Source organism: Uloborus diversus, chromosome 3, assembly GCF_026930045.1.
Source record: "Uloborus diversus isolate 005 chromosome 3, Udiv.v.3.1, whole genome shotgun sequence".
NCBI classification, from domain to species: Eukaryota; Metazoa; Arthropoda; class Arachnida; order Araneae; family Uloboridae; genus Uloborus; species Uloborus diversus.
Genome location: NC_072733.1, coordinates 18,937,763 through 18,956,796, shown reverse-complemented (window position 1 = coordinate 18,956,796; position 19,034 = coordinate 18,937,763). Strand labels below are relative to the sequence as shown.

General features: G+C 34.7%; 1 protein-coding gene across 1 annotated transcript in view; it reads left to right on the top strand.

Annotated features, from left to right (window-relative positions):
* LOC129218251 (ATP-binding cassette sub-family C member 3-like) overlaps positions 1-19,034 on the top strand; it is an 83,947-nt gene that overhangs the window by 11,468 nt on the left and 53,445 nt on the right. The window contains exons 2-4 of the mRNA XM_054852474.1: positions 3,429-3,578; positions 8,053-8,166; positions 9,122-9,298. Coding sequence (XP_054708449.1) covers positions 3,429-3,578; positions 8,053-8,166; positions 9,122-9,298 — 441 coding nt within the window. The remainder of the gene's footprint in view (positions 1-3,428; positions 3,579-8,052; positions 8,167-9,121; positions 9,299-19,034) is intronic.

Below are 19,034 nucleotides of genomic sequence, written 5' to 3'. Positions count from 1 at the left end.
ATATCCTTGGTTTTCTTCGAGACGGCATTCATTCGAATCAGTTTTAAGAAGTACGGCATTTCTGTGTTGTTACTGTGACATCAATGAATTAAAATGCGGTCGCTTTGAAATTGCAGTTTTTAAGCGTTTATTTTTGAACTTCATCAAGGTTAAAGCTATTTGGAACGCATTCCTATCTCAACTTTAACAAAAGTATTTCTTAGATACTTCAAAACAGTAAGTATTCAGTTTAGCATTTCAAGAAAAAGGAACAAGCTTTTGAAAATAACCCAGGGGTTCTCAACCTTTTCGTACTCGTTAATCATTTTTCAATCCCAATTTTCATCGCGCCAAATAAAATACCAAAATATATAATAATGCATTCTGAGTTTTTTTTTTTTTTTTTTTAAAGGTACATCGCAACTTTAACTAAAAATATGCACTTAAGTTGTTGAATTTGTTTTAATTCTTAATAATAGATTCCCACTGCTTTCTCCAACTGATATTTTACTTCTATACTCATTTCTTTACCTAATTAACTAAACATACATGTGCATCCATTAACAAAAAAAAAAAAAAAAAAAAAAAAAAAAACTCTTAATTGTTACAAATATTAGCTTTAAAAGAGTTATAATATGTTTTATAAATGTAATTTTGCGTTAAATTAGATGTTTGTTCATCTCAGCTCTACTGCTTTCATGTAAATAACCTGAGATCCATTAACGAAGTATCGAAATTTCACTCTTGAAACTAACAATGCAATGCCATATAAAAAAAATTCTTAACAAACAATAACGTTAAGATAAAGAAGTAGCATTGATAGGAATTTGTAAGATAATTATCAAAACAGAAAAGAAATTGATACATTTTTTTTACAATTATTATTTCACTGTTAATATGTGTTTTATATTTTATTAAGTCAGAATATATTTTGTCTTTCTTTTCTTTTTGTAAACCAATCAGTTTTTCAGCGTCATTTTCTTCTTTACGCTCGAGCCCCACCTATAAGGATATTGCACCACCTGTTGAGAATCGCTGAACTAACCTTAATTATACATATCTGAACTGTAATGGGCTGATTATTTTTTGATACAGGAAGGTACCAAGTACCGTCCCTGTTTAGGCACTACGATCCACCCGCGATTAATTTTAGACAAGACCTGTATCTTGTTTTTTTGACGGTGTTAATGTATACCTGTGTAAGAAACTAAGAGAATTTTCAGATTTTGTCAATTATTTCCAGAACTACTAGACTGATTTTAATGAAATTCGGCATGTAGACACATTGAAACAATACAAAACAAATGACCTTCTAAAATTTGAAATACACACGCATGATTAGCTAATGGTAGCATTGAATTAGCTACCAGTTTGTTTGGCACTCTAGGCTTCCTTAAGAGGTTTTCCGCCTCCAGCTCAGTCACTCCTATGCCGGGCTGATGAGTGCTAATAAGCACGAAACTGCAGTCCTCGGCTGGAATTGACTGAGCTGGCGGTGTATTTCATGTATAGATGGTAGTTGATAGGAATATTATAGAAGACAAAAGGTTTGCCAGAAAAGTGATAAAAGGTATTTTTAGAAATAATTTTGGTGACAGAAAGCGTGAGAAGGATTTTAGCACGTGCGTGGGACAGGAAGTGGAATGTCCAACATTTCGTTAGTAGCCCAAACAAGTTATAGAAAACATTACTAATGGATACATTGGAAAATTGCTAATTAATTGCAGTGGTTAAAGAAAAATGATGAATAAAGCAGAAAGTAAAAAGGTTCGAATGATATACTGCACCGAGAAAAAGGAAGTTTGAGATTGAATGAGAGTTAAAAATTTAAAAATGAATGTAATTTCAAAAAAAAAAAAAAAAAGCGATTTTATCCCAAGTGCATCAATACAATGTTCCAAACTGCTCATCGTTCAAAAGAACGGTCGTTCACTTTAAGGATTCGTTCTTTTTCACCGGTTCGTTCATGAACGACACATCCCTAATTTTATCTAGGTGAAATACGTTACAAAGAACCGCCTGGTGACAATAACTCAATGTTGTTCAAAATTGTAGATGCGAATATTGTCCTAAGCATGCAGTATACAGCTACGGTAGAAGTCCTCCTCTATTTTGGGATTTTTTAAACATCTTTGAACTAAAGGAGCTACGTGCAATGTACCGACAGCCCAGTCATCTCTCCAGAGAGTCAAATCCTACCTTGATTCCCAGCAGGTACAGCTTCTTCCTTGGCCTGCATATTCCTCGGATTTGTCAGATTGAACATGTGTGGGATTTCGTTGGGCGGCATCTCGCTCGTGATCCTCGTCCTGTTGCATCGACAGACGAACTTTGGTTGCGCATACAAACAATATGGAATACTCTTCCGCAGGAAGATATTCAAGCTTTGTTTCACTCCATGCCGAGTCGTGTAGCAGCTCTTATTGCGACGCGTGGTGGCCACACAAAATACTGATTTCTATCTCTTTTTATTCCTTGTTTGGTTTGAAAATGTAATCATTTATTTGTACTATTACCACTCAACTGTGTATTAAATTTCATTCAACTATGATGCTTCCTTCATGGTGTTGCAATTTTCACAAACAGGAGAGTACTTGCCGGAGTACTTGATAATAAAGCAGTTAGGAATCCTAATCTCTCCAAGCTGATACTATAAAATATCATTTTAAATGTATCAAGTCAAAAACAAACTTCATTTAATCGGTAATATATTTATCAACCAGGTCTTGAAGTGTTATGCATGGGAAGATGTCTTCCTTGGCAAACTTCTTCAGCTGAGGAAAACAGAACTGTGTGAAATCAGGAAAGCCGAGTTTCTGAGGATCATATTCAAATTTTTGATATTATCTTCAACCTCATTGGTGAGTCTAAATATATATTTTTTGTACATTCATTTCTAAATGTATACGGAACTGTATTATAGCTTTGGTTTTTCAAAATAATGCTAACACAACAATGCATATCCAAGCATGGTTGACTTGTCCCATTTGGAATACGTATTAGCAAAAATTCAGGATTTTCTGAGTGAAAATAAAACGAACTCGGTATTATCTTCTCCCTCCCGTTTTATATAGGGACTATTAAATAGGAGACCCATGAAACTGCCCTAGTTGCTTCTTTTCTGTTCGACCCTGATTCACAGAAATACAGTATGAATTTGTAGGTAGGTGTTTCAAAAAGTAAGGTAACAAGTACTGCAGATTCTTTGTATCGATAAAAATCGAATAACGAATATGATCATAGTTTTCAAACGGTAAGATGGATGGAGTTGGGTGTCCACTAAAAGGACAAAATGTCAGAAAATGGCTGCGTTGACGGAAACATGTCCCGCGAATGAAACAAGAAGTGTGATAAGGTTTTTGCGGTGGGAGGTATTGGAACACCTCTTTACAGTCTCTATCTCGCACCAAGTAATTTCCATCTCTTTGGACCTTTAAAGATACAATTAGAGGTCCGGCATTGAAGAAATCATCGTCAAGAATGTGAAACCACATCAAGATGGCTTGCTGAACCGCAGCATCGGTTCTGAACTGTTGAACTCCCAAGTGTTTCTTTTAAGGTCCAAAGGGATGGTTATCAGTTGGTGCGAAGCCGGGACTGTAAGTAGAGTGGTCCAACTACCTCCCAACTCAAAAATTTTATCACACTTCTTGTTTCATTTTCATCATCCGAACATTGTTCCGTTGACACAGCTATCTTCTAACTGACATTTTGTCCTGTTAGTGGATACTCAGCTCAGGTACCCATCCACCGGTACTGTCTGAAAGCTCTGATCATCTTCGTTATCTTCAGTGTGATATTTATTCATACAGAGAATCTGCACAACCGTCAGATCTCTTGTTATCTTACTTTTTAAAACCTCCTCGTACTTTAAGATTGGAAAAGATAATTGAAATTCCCTTACAATCCAATTATTTTTGAAACATTGCAAAGTTACAATAAATAACCTTATTAGAAAACATTACTCGATTTGGGCATAATATGTGGCGGTAATTCATAGTTCTTTACACCGTAGCTTTTATCTTCACTTTTTCGGGGGGGGGGGAGGCCTACCAAGATTGCGAGGTCTCTCTCTAATTCGCAAAAAAAAAAAACAAAGAAAAAGTCACGAGTGTGTAGATAAGCTCTTATAAGAGGTTATTTGCTTGCAGCTTAGGGTTATGGCTGGCTATTCCAGATTGATAAGCCCAAATCAAGGTTCGAAACTAAAGTCTCTGGATGCTGTAACTGAACTGTTCTGTATTGCTATTAATTCTGCTTGGATATGGATGAAATTTGTAGTTCATTTACTAGACTTGCTTAGGTTCGGAAGTTACGTAAGAAAGCATTTGCAGTTTCTTTTACACGGCATCCACCGTACAGCTTCTTTAAAATATGTACCTTTTTTGATTATGTATCTAATGACATTTATATAAAGCCAGATTGCTGGGGTTTTGTGTTCAAAAGGTAAAAATGATTAGTACTAAGGAAAAACAAATAACTCATTTTTTCATAGGTAGCACTGACGAGTTTTTCTGCGTATGTACTTACGGGAAGCGAAATGGAAGCAAAAAACATCTTTGCCTCTTTTTTTCTTATGTGCCTAATGAAAACACCATTCAGAAGTTTTTTGCAGATCTTCCGCTATTTTTCTCAGGTTAGTAAATAAAATGTTAACCCTCTACTGTCCACCTTGACTCTGAAATCACATCAAATTTCATCATTATATTTCCCTATAGGAGCATTATTCTGTTGTTGATCAGATGACCAGCGTGACATCTGATCAAGTAATCTGAGTGGTGCAATATGGCTGGTTTAAGAGTTAATATTTCACTCTCAGAATCACAAACATATTTTGAAATTCTGTATAAAGAAATTTAAAAACAAAAATCCACCTTATATAAGTTAATACATCATTCTTTAACATTCTATGCATATGTTTTTTTCTACATAAAATAATAATTTGGAAAGTAGAGGGTTAATTATTTTTGGCATTTTATGTATATAACGAGAGTAGTTACATGTTAACCCTCTACTGCTCACCATGACTCTGAAATCACACCAAATTTCATCATATTTTCCTATAGGAGCACTATTCCTTTGTTGACCAGATGACCAGTGTGATATGAGTGGTGCAATATAGCTGCTTTATGTTTAGATTATTGGTAGTGACACGAGTTAATATTTCAGTCCCGGAGTCACAAACCTATTTTGAAAATACGTATGAAGAAATAATCCACTTTTTATAGTTAAATACAGCAGAATTCCATTTATTCCGAGTCAATTGGGACCGAACCCCATTCGGCTCATAAAAAGTTCGGATAATTGGCTTTTGTCCGAAAAAAGGGCCTATTTCGATTAATTTTTGAATGCATCATGCTGAAAATGAGAGAACGCTTTCTACTATTAAAGAAATATAACTTTTAATAAATCAAATGAAAATGCAACACTTTTATTTATGAAGCGTACTTACAAGTGCAGTGCATGTACACATCGTACTTTAAATGAAAGTCTTTGCTTGCTGAATATCTCTGTCACACAAACTGTTAGACTAACTTCCCTGAGAGGATAGAGCGCAGATAAGAATTCTTATTTTGCGAGTCGTAATTCGGATAGTGGGAGTTCCGATAATTAAGGTTCTACTGTACATTATTCTTTAACATTCTTTTTGTGTGTATATATATATATATATATATATATATATATATATATATATATATATATATATATATATATATATATATATATATATATATATATATATATATGCTCATATACAGAAAATAACAATTTGGGATGTGGAGGGGTTAGTTATTTTTGACATTTTATGCACAACGAGACTAATTATATTTTACTTATATATAAAAAATAAACAACTTTATAAATGTTGCTTGTAAAAATATAAGACATAAAACTTTTAGAAATTTTTTGTTTTAAAAATGGATAAATGCTTTAAATCCTTTCTATATCTTTTTAGGGCTTAGCATCAGCATCCCGAATTCAAACACTTTTGGATACAAAGGAAATAATGAATATAACTGATGCAGAAATTGCGCCAGGTCTGAGATTTTCGTTTATTCGTCAGATTTGGGGCTGTCCCTAAATGATGTCACACTTTTTTGACAATCCCCCCCCCCCTCTTGTTCTAAGATGTCACATTTCCCCTTTCGTCCTCCCCTCATCACATGTCACACTGTTTTCCATAAACATTGCAGTTATAAAAAAAAATGCGTGATTCTTAATTCCCCCTTGTCACAAAACTCAACAATTTAAAACACCTCTTCCCCTCAAAGCGTGACATAATTTGTGAACGACCCCTTTTCACTTTTCTTCATTCAGTATTTATTATAAAGTAAATGTAAGTCAGTCTCAATTATTGAAGTGAACCTTTTTAAGCGATGGCTTTGAAGTTCCTATCCGCTACCTTTTTATGTGACGAAAATGACGTCGCACAAGCGCTCTTCTAGCTTTCTTTCTTTCTCGCTGTCCGTGGTTGCGTGTACTGCGATGAGGTGGTGTGGCGACCACTGAATGCAGCTGTTGGTTATCAACAGAGAATATGTTGAAATACGTGTGTATAACCAACGCATTTCAAGTATTATTTAGTGTTCTCGTTTTTTATAATCTATTTTCTTTATTGAAATATGCAATTTTCTTGTGAATATACCTGAAACGTCTTGGCCGGGACTCGATCCAGTGTCCGGTGGGTTCGAAACTCAGCGCTCTGCTGTTTGAGCCTCTCAGATTGTTAGTCAGATATCGCGCTGTGAGATATTAGTGTCTGTACGAAAACCGCGTTGAAGAAAACTTGTCTTTATTTCAGAAGTGTAGTTTGATTGATGTTTAACTAATTCAGTTTTTAAAAGGAGATGAATTCATTCATCCACATTTAAACAAGTTAGGTATGAAAATTGAGTTCTTAACGGGAAATATTTCCCGAGGAGCTTTTATTTATTTTAAGAAATGAGTTACCTTGCTAGATTTTCCGAAAAAATTGCGTTTCACTCAACTTTTCATCAGTTTCGTTTCGACATAGCAACTAGCGACTTCTGTAAAGTTAATTTACAAGTACTTGAAACAAACCTGGATCCAAAGCGCTCTTGGAACCAAAATGAATAACAGGTGGACCTGTCCTCCTGTTGGGTTCTAGGACGAGTCACTGGTTCATCTAGTTCGTCAAATTGACAGGGAATACAACCCCCCCCCCCCCCCAATTTAGTGCTTCTCTGATATACAAAAGTTTCACTTCCATCCGTGTGTCTTTTTATCGATATACTGTTCTTTGTTTCTTCAATGCTATTATTTCAATGAGGGGGAAAATAGCTTTTTTAAAAACTTGCACTAGCGTCATGGCTCGAATGTAACACTGAAAAAATAAATCTGACAGCAGATGAGTTTCTTTTTCCCAAGCACGATTGTAATACCTTATCAGAGGAATAAACACCTTTCAAGTTGTGAAAACTGAATTTCGAACTTAATTGAAGAGAAAAGAAGAACTTTTATACTACTTATTGTCTGATTCTGCATGAAATCACTAAATCTTTACAAACAATTACTTCAAACGATTATGTGCGGTTAAGTTCTATATTGTATGTATGTGACAGGTGAAATGAACAAAAATTTTAACTTGAGCAAAGAAACTCAATAACAATTTTTTTTGTAACGATATTTCTATCTTGACTACCAAAGCTTAAAGATTGAAAATATTTGTTAACATTAAATTGAGAGGATTATTAAACATATTTTGTATGAATGAAAATATTTTCATTCCAATACAAGTTTTTAAACGTAATAATGATAATGAAACAAAGATAAGTGAAAACGAGGAAAAGTTCTTGGCGATTTTAAATTCTCGAAAATGAGAATTTTTGAAATTTCCGATTTAAATTCAAGTTTAACCTTGCTCTTGCTTATTTAGTTTCCAGCCAAAACTAAATGTTGACTACTCAGTGTGTAGTAATTAGTGATGTTACATAATAAACGTGTTTTGTTGACACAAGTTTTTTTATTTCAGAAAGTTATGTAAATCTATATAATGCATCATTTTCTTGGCCTGGCAAAACGGAACCTTGTTTGAAAAATATTAATCTCCAGATCCCAGCCTCCTCTTTGATCGCCATAGTAGGTAAGCCAGGAAGTGGTAAATCCATGTTGTTACGAGCGATTTTAGGAGAACTAGAAAAATCCTCTGGTGAAATTTTCGCTAAGGTAAGTACATGACTTACAAAATAAGTTAACTGCACAAAACTCTTTGATGTAAGCTCAAAATTCAGATTAGTTGAATTTAAATGCCAATGAGTACTCAGGGTGACAGCACACAAAAGGAAAATGATCCAATAGATGTTTGTTTAGTGTAAGTGTTTTTGTGGATTTTGTGGTTGAAGAATCGAAGAAAAACTTTCATCTCATTTCAATATAAAAGCCAGGTGTGAGCCCAACTAACCCTCCCCCCACAGCTCCTTTGACGCTCCAATGTTTAGAGACCAGCTGCCTAAGAATTTACACATACTAGAATTACGAAATGGTTCAGCTCATGAAAATATCCGTTCGTTACCATAGCAACAATGCCGGACCCAGAGGGAGCAAGCTGCTGCCCTTGCCCTAGTGGTGACTTTTTTTTAGGGGGGGGGGGGGAGTTACGGCAAATTCATTCTACTTCTATGTTTTTTGTTGTTAAAACTAGATATAAAACTTGAATAAAAATGTCTAAGTGCGGCAGTTAAGTTTCTGTCCCGATTCGGGAAAATCATAGATAAAGCCCTGGTTTCCTAGGAGCGAATCGCCGATCTTCGACGTCGCTCCTCGCCGTGACGCTGAAATCAAAGTCAAGTGGATTTCGGCATGGCCATTCACGACGTTGATTTAGCTTGGACGCTCATGCGCAGAAGAATCAAGTTTTCGCCTAGGCGAGGAGCGACGCCGACGATCGGCGTGTTCGCTGCTAGGAAACCAAGGCTTAAGACATGGCATAGCAACGCTCATCGCAGACGCATTAAGAAAATGTAGTGCAATGCATAATAAATGAATTTTTAAGGCTTAACTCTGGCACGATGAATAAACTATCTCCAGTATTCGACACTGAACGGTTACAATTTGATTTTTATGAAAAAAATAACAGTTATGACTGTATTCAACGTCTAATGCTTATACATCTCTGATATAGGGTGAAATGGCCTTCATTGGTGATTCACGATGGATTCAAAACACAACCATAGAGAAAAATATATTATTTATCAAGCCAAAAATCGATGCATATTATCGCAAAGTTTTTGAGGCTTGCAGACTCAATGTTGATGTTAAGACCTTGCCTGCTGGAGAAGAAACGGAAATAGGGGATAAGGTAAATATTTTTAATGGAATTGTGTTATTAGTTCTATAAAGCATCGTTTATGCGTCTTTTATGGGACTGAGGAGAAACGTCACATAAATGAAAACGACGTATAATCGAAACGTCATCTTTATTTTTACAAGTGTAATCCCAGGAATACGATTTTTTTTAAATATAACAGTTTTAAGGTTTTTATGAACGAACGACGCATAATCAAAACATCACTTTCATTTCTATAAGTTTTAATTCCAGCAATACAATTTTTTTTTTTAAGTATAGCAGTTTTAAGGTTTTTGTGCAGTTTTTTCTCAATTTAACTAGGTAAAATGTTTACGCTCTAGTCTAGACTATTAAAACCTGTGCGCATCGGTCTGTGTGTCCCAAGGACGGATACAAGGGAAGGCCAATGGGTGCGATCATCCCTCCCTTGAGGGATCCTGCATAGGCATCTTTCCAACTTGATGTTCTAAAATAGAAGTGTAGGCTATCTTTGACGACATTAATAAAAAGAATGGAGTTCGAATCTTCCTATTGGAAACTTTTTGGATTTGAAGTTTCAAAACGGTAATTTCAAATTATCTTTAATTATATTAGGAGGACAAATTTAGAGGTCTTCTTCCAGATATTTTTCAAAATCTACATAAGTTTTAAATGTAAGTAAGTTACGCGATTGTAGACATTTCATGTAGTGTCTGGAAAAGAAATGGGTTCCTCCCGTAACTTTCGAAGCTAATGTCCCAAAAAGCGCCATTTTAGATGACCATCAATCATGTAACGGGAAGAGGGTTTCGAAACATTTCCTTGGAATTACTACGAAATTGAAGTGCTAAAGAGAAATTTTTGAATAACTCTTTCAACGGAAAAAGAAGAGGAAAAGGTTCGAGGACCTCCTTGGATAAATCCCTATATTTTTGTTATATCAGCCAACAACAATGTGGCACCCTCCCCCCCCCCCCCAAACCATGTGTAAATAAAATACATAGTAGAAAAAAATCAACCGCCCCCTCCTTCAGTAGTCTCTGGATCCGCCCATGGCGTGTCTGTAAACTTATCTCCTCTAGACTATCAATGTCTGACAGGTCAATACTAATACCGTTAAACGACAGGCAGACTAACACCCTTCTGTCTCGCCTCGCCAGTGGACATCTGAAAAGTCTCACTTTCTCTGGAAGCGCCAAGAGGTTCCCCATCTGCCCTAAATGCCAACAAGACCAGGCATCACCACAGCATATCTTGAGCTGCCTGCAGGGCCCGATCAAGCCAAACTGGTGCCCAGGTCCTGAGTAGAACTTGGTACCCCTTCCCCCTTCATGAGAAAATCTGCACAATTTTAAAGTCAATGTATCATACTAGAAGCCCAATATACTAGAAACTATATTTTAAAGGAACATTACTACATTTAAAAGGAAACCTGGGATTTGAATGCCAAACACTTGATAGTCACCAAACTAATTACAGTTGAAATTGCCTCTTAAGGCAAAAAATAATTAAAAAACAATTTAAAACTGCAAAAAAAATCTTACTAATTCTGACATCAAGCTTTAAAAAAGCTTCTTTCTGGCTTTAACACAGGCAAATGTGTCGATCAAATAATCGAAATCTATGTTTGATGTCACAGCATTTTCAGTGGTCAATAAGGAAAACGCCTGTAAATTATTCTTAGAAACGCAGCTTCTCAAATGATTCACTGGAACAGCTGCTGATAGGCAAGGTAAGAAGAAGCTGCAAGGGGTGAATCCACATTCGAAAATGTATGTGTAATGTTTAATGATCTTATCCTTTTAAAACATTCTCCAGCAGAAGGGTTACCTTTTGCAAAAATTTGAAAGTGTGTTAATTCTTCTGGAAAATGTCCATCTATGTCATCCGAGTAATTTTTTGAAATTCCAAAGCTAAGGGACAACGACTTCTTTATGCTAAATTTTTTTTTTTACTTTATGAGTTTTTGAGCTGATTTTTGAAAAATTTTGAGCCCCCTCTCCCTTAAAGTTGAGAAAAAGTAAAATGAGCTTTAAAAAAAAGAAAGAAAGGAAGTAAGTAAGTGGACTTAGGCTAGGCTATTTTGGTGCCCCTAAATTTGTGGTGCCCAGGTCCGCGGACCCGCCGGACCGTGCGTTAATCAGGCCCTGGCTGCCTGGGATTGGACTGGAACGACATATTCGACAGTCCACTGCTAGTGTCAGATTTCATTAGGGTCAACGGCTTCATCGATTTGGTCTGACTCCGTCAGACCAAAGGGAGATTAAAAACAACAACAACACCGTTAAACACAAGACATTCAGAGGAAGAATTTCCACCCTGTATAATCTCTCTTAACCTAAAGGGAGCAGAGAGGGTTAGACTTCTAGGATAACTTGAGAACATCCTGGGATAAAAGCATGAAAATTATCAATTGTTACCCGTCACAGGCGGAAGAAGGCGAACGGATATTGGCTAGCGAAAGGAGCAGTGTGTGGAAACCTTTGTTCTATATTTAAAACAAAAATTGGGTTTTTTAACAAAATAGAAATGAAACTTGAATAAATTATATCCTTATTGCATGTCCTAAATACTTATAATTAGCTGAAAAAAATTTCATCGTCCTCTGATGTGCTCATTGTCTTTGAACCTTGATTATTATAATACAAATTGAATCAAGATCATGAAATGATTTTTCACTTGAGATTTGAGAAGCAAAATAAACTTTAAGTTTACAATTACAATTTACTGCATCTTTAAAGAAAGGAATTGCTATGTCCATACTTCAGACATTTCTCTCGTCCAGAGATTTTTTTCCTTCTTTCCAATGGGGCTGTATAAGAGACCCACCTCAAGAGGCGTCAGGGCCATAACCAGACCTAGTACGCTCCCCAACAATGCATCAGTCTTTCGTGTGTCCCCATTAAGGGGTCACAGTATCTTTCAAACATTTTTCTTAAATTTAAGTAAATTTTATATTTCTTTGAAACCATAACATGCGTACTTATTTCTTAATCAATAATTTATTTTCAAAATTTAAAAATAGTGCCCACTTTTTTAAAAATTCAAAAAAGGAGGAGGAAAATTTCAATTTTTTAAAATCCCTAAGGTTTTTTTTTTATTTTTGCACTAATTTAAAAAAAGTTTTTTGTTAAAGGATCACTATAATCATCTCTAAAAATCTGTGCATTCATTTGCTTATGAGTTTATTAGAAAATTTTATGTGATTAATAATGTAAAAAATCATTTTTTTTTTAATTTGGTTTTTAAAGGTTTAACATGCTCTAAACATTTGAGTAATTTATAAAATGCTTATCCAATGCACAGTTTTGTCAAATATGTTATCCCAATTGCAAAAAGTATTACTTTGAAGCTGTATCTTTAATAGAAAAAAATCCTTAGGGATTCTAATGACATGAAAACACAAAAAAAAAAACCATCATCGAGAAAAAGCAATTTAAAGTTTTTCTTTTGCATAAGAACACATAGCGAGCATGGCCTAAAACCACCCATAACTTTTTAAATATTTGAACTAAAGCAATGAAACTTTTCCCCTGTGTTCGGAATAGCTTTTAGTTTTGAAATAAGCAAAAATTTTTTTGATCGTTTCATTTTTTTGAGGTACTGTAACCCCTTAAAGACAAAATTACAAATTAACTGTATGATATAGAAGGAAAGTAATAGTTTTCAATGTAAAATAAGTTTTTATAAGTAAAAATGAAATTTTTTTCAGTTTCTGTGAGTTGGGGGTTTTGTTACATCGTAGACTTCATGATAATAGCCTGCATTCAACGCTAACACTCAGTCACTTGCTACGTCTTGAAAAAAAAAGATATAAGACACCCCACCTAACCAGTTCAGAAATAAAATCAACTTGACGTACATTAAAAATCGCTAGCAGGACTTCACTGTAAGAATTATTGGCTGTTTTTATACATGATAAAATGGCTTTTGGAGTCTCTAAGTAAATAAGTTTAAGCTAAAGCTTCATCGTTTCATCATTTTTGAGGTACTGTAGCCCCTTAAGGCGCTGATGCATGACACAGTATTTTCCACGCCCAGTTTCCACCAAATGGAGGCACCTGAGCTCTCATTTGATGCGAAATTGTACTAGGAATTTAATTTAGCCGAGGGATATTCGAAGCCAAACGAATACCCAAGGGATCTTTTACATTCCGCATAATCATACGACATGGGCGCTGAAGATTTTCTGCATCTCGAAAATCCAACCCAGCGCCTAACCATCACGCCACCAGCCGGCTCTCGTTCAGAGAAACGCAGAAAGATAGTCAAGCAGAAAATTTTCGTTCCTTAGGAAGGGAAAAACGACGTATAACCGATATTTCTCGACGTCGTATAAACGATGTACTTTTGCACTAAAAGTACTAGAAACGAATCGTTACTTTACGAAAACAACATATACATGAAAAAAAGACGCATAATCGAGAGACGTATAAAATATGTTTTACTCTAATTTATATTTTGATGTATTATTATTGAAAATACCTTATTATTTAAGGGAGTACGACTAACAGATCAACAGAAACTACAAGTTGATCTCGCCAGAGCAGCATATCAAAATGCTGATATTTATCTTTTGGATGAACCATTGAGTGGTATCGAAACATCCGTAGCAGAGCATTTATACTATAGAGTCATAGGCCGAAGTGGAATTTTAAAGGAAAAGGTTAGTATCTGCAGACTAGGGTGGGTCGAAAAAATGATATTTTCGAGAAGCAACTTCTAGTAGCAAAAAAAAAAAAAAAAAGGTTGTGTATTGCCATCCTAAACATGGGGAAAATAATATAAAAAATTAATATTTATGTCTTCAGATCGGGCAGTGGCATCAAAGTTTGAAAAAACGTTTAAAAATGGTTAATTTTCAAATATTTTTATGAAAATTCAAATGCTCAAAATTTTTGTTCTAATCCCATTTTAATGCTTCCTTTTAACAGTCTCTTAATATATCTTTGAAAATATTTAATTCTTTTACAGTTTTTAGTTTGCACTTAAGCTGCAAAGTTACGTGAAATCAATCAAAAATCGACGTTTTTAGCTTATTTTGTACACAGCAGGAGTTCTTCTTTCAGATCCCAGTTATATATTTTTATACAGTAAATGTGCACTATACTGCTCTTTGCTGGAACTGCAGTTATATTGTGTTGCATTAACAGCCCAGAACCCACTCCAAGTAAGAGGTTGCACTTCGTGTTTCACCCTGCCGTTCCCAAGACTGGACTTATTGACAAGACTTATACATTTGCAAAGCATCTTTCATAATAACTATATGGTTTGAAACAAGTTTCTACGTTTCGATCAAGGTGTGAAGCTGGACTTATGACTCAGTTTTGGCACTGATGTCGAAAAAATAAGGAGATTTTCATACAAATCCATCTCTTCCGTCTAATACCTCAAATGAATTTCTGCAGAACCACTGAACATTTCCACAATCCATTCCACTGCCCATGCGTGATATGGGAATTTTAAGAATACGTACTTAAAAATACATGTATAGTTTCTAGAAAGGATTAAATATCCTTGTTTTTCACATCATCACTGAAGCGAAGGAAGTAAACACGTTGACCTGTCAACTAACTGCTGTAGTTCGAATCTTCAAATCTTGATATTGATGGAAGAGATTCTCTTATAGCTTTTGAAGTGTTTCTTGAATGGTAATTTTTTGCGTTGTATTGTATTGCCCTACTGCAATCCAACTCCTTAATATTTCGCATTTAGTGCATTGCCAATAACAATTTCTTAAAAATAACAAAGTAAGCATTTCATTTAATCACCGGATCCACGATGCTTGGAAGATTATCACACATTTGACTTGTAGATTTTGTAACTTTAAATAAGTGTATAGGTCCATAAAGAATAAATACCTTTGTGCTGAAAAATTAAAATGTCAGTAATCCAACGTTATTAAGCACAAAACTTGCAAATGATTGCAGACACGTGTTTCGGTGTTACAAGGAACACCTTTTTCAATGCAAAGAAGTGTGAGCTTTTGGATGAAAAGTCATCCAAGAAAAGCAACACGGTGGAACAGGAGGTAGTATAAATATCAAAAAATAGAAATTAAACAAAACAAAAAAGATAAAATGACACATGGAGACAAAATTTATTATATAATTCCATCAGGAAAAAACCGTTAAGTAATAAATTTTAAAAGAAAACCCATAAACAATGCAAAAAGTCCAAAAATGAAACCACTCTGAATAAATTAGCAATAAATATACCAGCGGGAAAAACTATGTATGGAAGCAATGTATCAAATGGAGAAATGCAGAAAAAACAGAGTGAAGGATAAACATATTGGAATTAGTTAATCACAAAACAAAATAAGAAAGCAAAAAATGAAAAAATAAAAGTAAGAAATGTACGACGTTTACATAAAAATAATAGAAAATCTAAACCAATTTTAACAAAGGAGTCCACACAGAGGAAAAATAGGGAATTGCAGTAAGATCGTTAACTAAATTAGAACGGTTCCTCAGGATGTGAAAAGATTCCCAAAAATCAAGATCCAACGAATTGGGGCATTTTTGGATAATTTGATAAGAGTTAAAATCAAAAGAGTGATTCGATTCCCAACAGTGTTGAGCAATACTGGATTTATTCAGCTGTTGTTTTCTCACATAGCTTTGATGTTCTTTTAACCGAAATTTCAAAGAACGGCGGGTCTGTCCGATGTATCCGAGTCCGCAATTGCAAACAATTTTATAGATCCCACAGCAATTAAGAGGGTGAATAGAATCTTTAAGAGAAGAGAAAGAAAGTTTATTAATAGGAGAAAATACCACTTGGAATTGGAATCGCTTCAGAATCTTTGCAACCTGAAAACTGATACTAGGGAAGAAAGGCAGAACAATTAAATTCTTAGTGTTAAAAGTTCTATTAAGAACAACATTTTGAGATTTTTTGCAAAGTTTTTTATAAATGGAATCAACTAAGGTGGGCGGATAGTCTCTATCAACAGCCACAGCTCTTATATAGTTAAGTTCCGCATTAAGAAGCTCAGGTGAAGAACAAATATTCATTGCACGATAAACATATGTGTTGAAAGCTGAATATTTTTGATTAGGAGGGTGAGACGATAATCTATGTGGGGGTAAGGAAACAGCAAAAGGTTTACGATAAACCGTAGTTTCAAAACCGGACTCAGTTCGAGAAACGAGAACATCCAGAAATGGAAGGCAATTATTCTGTTCTTTTTCACAAGAGAATTGAATATGAGGATCAATGGAATTTAAAATGGATAAAGCATCATCAATGCTTAGTTGACCGTGGTTCATAAGAACAAAACAGTCATCAACATAGCGAACATAGAATTGAAACTGTAGTTTCTGAAACAACTTGACCTCAAAGTAATGCATGTAAATATCACTAAGGATGGGGCTAAGTGGGTTTCCCATTGCCAAACCATCCAACATAGTATAAAATTTACCATTAAAAACAAAGGAACTTTGCCTTAGACAAGTATGAGTAAGGAAAACTAAATCCTCAATTTCCTTAGAGGTAAAATGAAATTCAGACAGTCTACTCTGAAGGCATAACAATGAACCCTCGACCGGAACGTTCGTAAATAATGAGTTCACATCAAAAGAAACCATAAAAGAATTATTTGGAACGCAATTCTGAATTTTTTTGACAAACTCGATAGAGTTTTTTACAGTGAATACATTATTACTCATAAGAGGAGAAAACACAGAGACTAAATATTTTGCAAGTTTATAAGAAGCCGTACCAATATTGGAAACAATCGGTCTGAAAGGAATGCCAGCTTTATGTACCTTGGGTAAAGCATAAAATCTAGCGCAATTAGCAATAGAAGGAATAACAGAGCGTTTAACATTTATTGGAATAGACTGAACAGACTTGACAGCCGAAGAAATAGTCTTTAACTCATTTTCACTAGGATCTTTAGAAATCTCTAAGTATGGACCAGAAGAAATCAAATCATTAGTTTTGTCAACATAAGATGATTTGTCAAGAACAACAATTTGACCACCCTTGTCAGCTTTAGTAACAACAATATCTGAATTAGAAGTTAAATTCTTTACAGTACGCCGAACAGTATTAGTAAAGACGGGATTGGAAATTCTAGAATTAAAGTCCACATTAGAAGCAATAAGATGCCTAACGCAATCTTTTTGATTGGATGATAAGGCACTAAATTTAAAAGCTTTCTCAATAGGAGCAATAAGCTTAGAAAAAGAAGGTTTGCTGGCCAGAGCAAAGTTATCATTGCATTTTAGAGCATTAATTTGAGAACTATTTAAAGGAACACTTGAAATATTAACGACAACATTTTTATTTACCACTGGTAAATTTTCCGAAGGAACAACTTTCGAATTTCTATAAAGTTTAGCTAATTTCTTTTTCAAAACAACTTGATGATTCTCCGTAGAACGAAGGGTTCTAGACCAAGAAGTTCTATCAACATAATCAAAATCAGAAATAGAATTTGAAATAGAGAGATGCAAATCATAGAGCTCACGTTCAATAAACGAGAGGCGTTTCCTAGTTTCTTGGATCGAAGCTCTAAGTAGAGCCAATTTCGACCGAAAAATAACTTTATCAATTTTTACAGAACGTGGTAAGTTACATTTCAAAGAAATAAAATTCGGAATAACTTTCCTGCGCCTACATTCTTGAAGAAATTTTAAGTGGTTCAAAAAGCGAAACTTCTTAATACGAAGATTGCAAAACCTATTGATTTGAGACATTCCAAAAACAAAATAACAAAGTACATAAGAACAAATTATTATCAAAAATACAAATCAAATTAAAACAGTAACAAGGCAAAAATGAAGCAAAATTCAAAACTACCAAATACAACAAATACAACCAAAATTCAAGGCAAGAAGAAAGAAAAAAGAAAGTAGAATGCAAACGTACGGCCCGTTTAAGCCAACTAAATAAAGAATAAATACCTTTGTGCTGAAAAATTAAAATGTCAGTAATCCAACGTTATTAAGCACAAAACTTGCAAATGATTGCAGACACGTGTTTCGGTGTTACAAGGAACACCTTTTTCAATGCAAAGAAGTGTGAGCTTTTGGATGAAAAGTCATCCAAGAAAAGCAACACGGTGGAACAGGAGGTAGTATAAATATCAAAAAATAGAAATTAAACAAAACAAAAAAGATAAAATGATAAAATCCGGTCGAGGGTTCATTGTTATGCCTTCAGAGTAGACTGTCTGAATTTCATTTTACCTCTAAGGAAATTGAGGATTTAGTTTTCCTTACTCATACTTGTCTAAGGCAAAGTTCCTTTGTTTTTAATGGTAAATTTTATACTATGTTGGATGGTTTGGCAATGGGAAACCCACTTAGCCCCATCCTTAGTGATATTTACATGCATTACTTTGAGGTCAAGTTGTTTCAGAAACTACAGTTTCAATTCTATGTTCGCTATGTTGATGACTGTTTTGTTCTTATGAACCACGGTCAACTAAGCATTGATGATGCTTTATCCATTTTAAATTCCATTGATCCTCATATTCAATTCTCTTGTGAAAAAGAACAGAATAATTGCCTTCCATTTCTGGATGTTCTCGTTTCTCGAACTGAGTCCGGTTTTGAAACTACGGTTTATCGTAAACCTTTTGCTGTTTCCTTACCCCCACATAGATTATCGTCTCACCCTCCTAATCAAAAATATTCAGCTTTCAACACATATGTTTATCGTGCAATGAATATTTGTTCTTCACCTGAGCTTCTTAATGCGGAACTTAACTATATAAGAGCTGTGGCTGTTGATAGAGACTATCCGCCCACCTTAG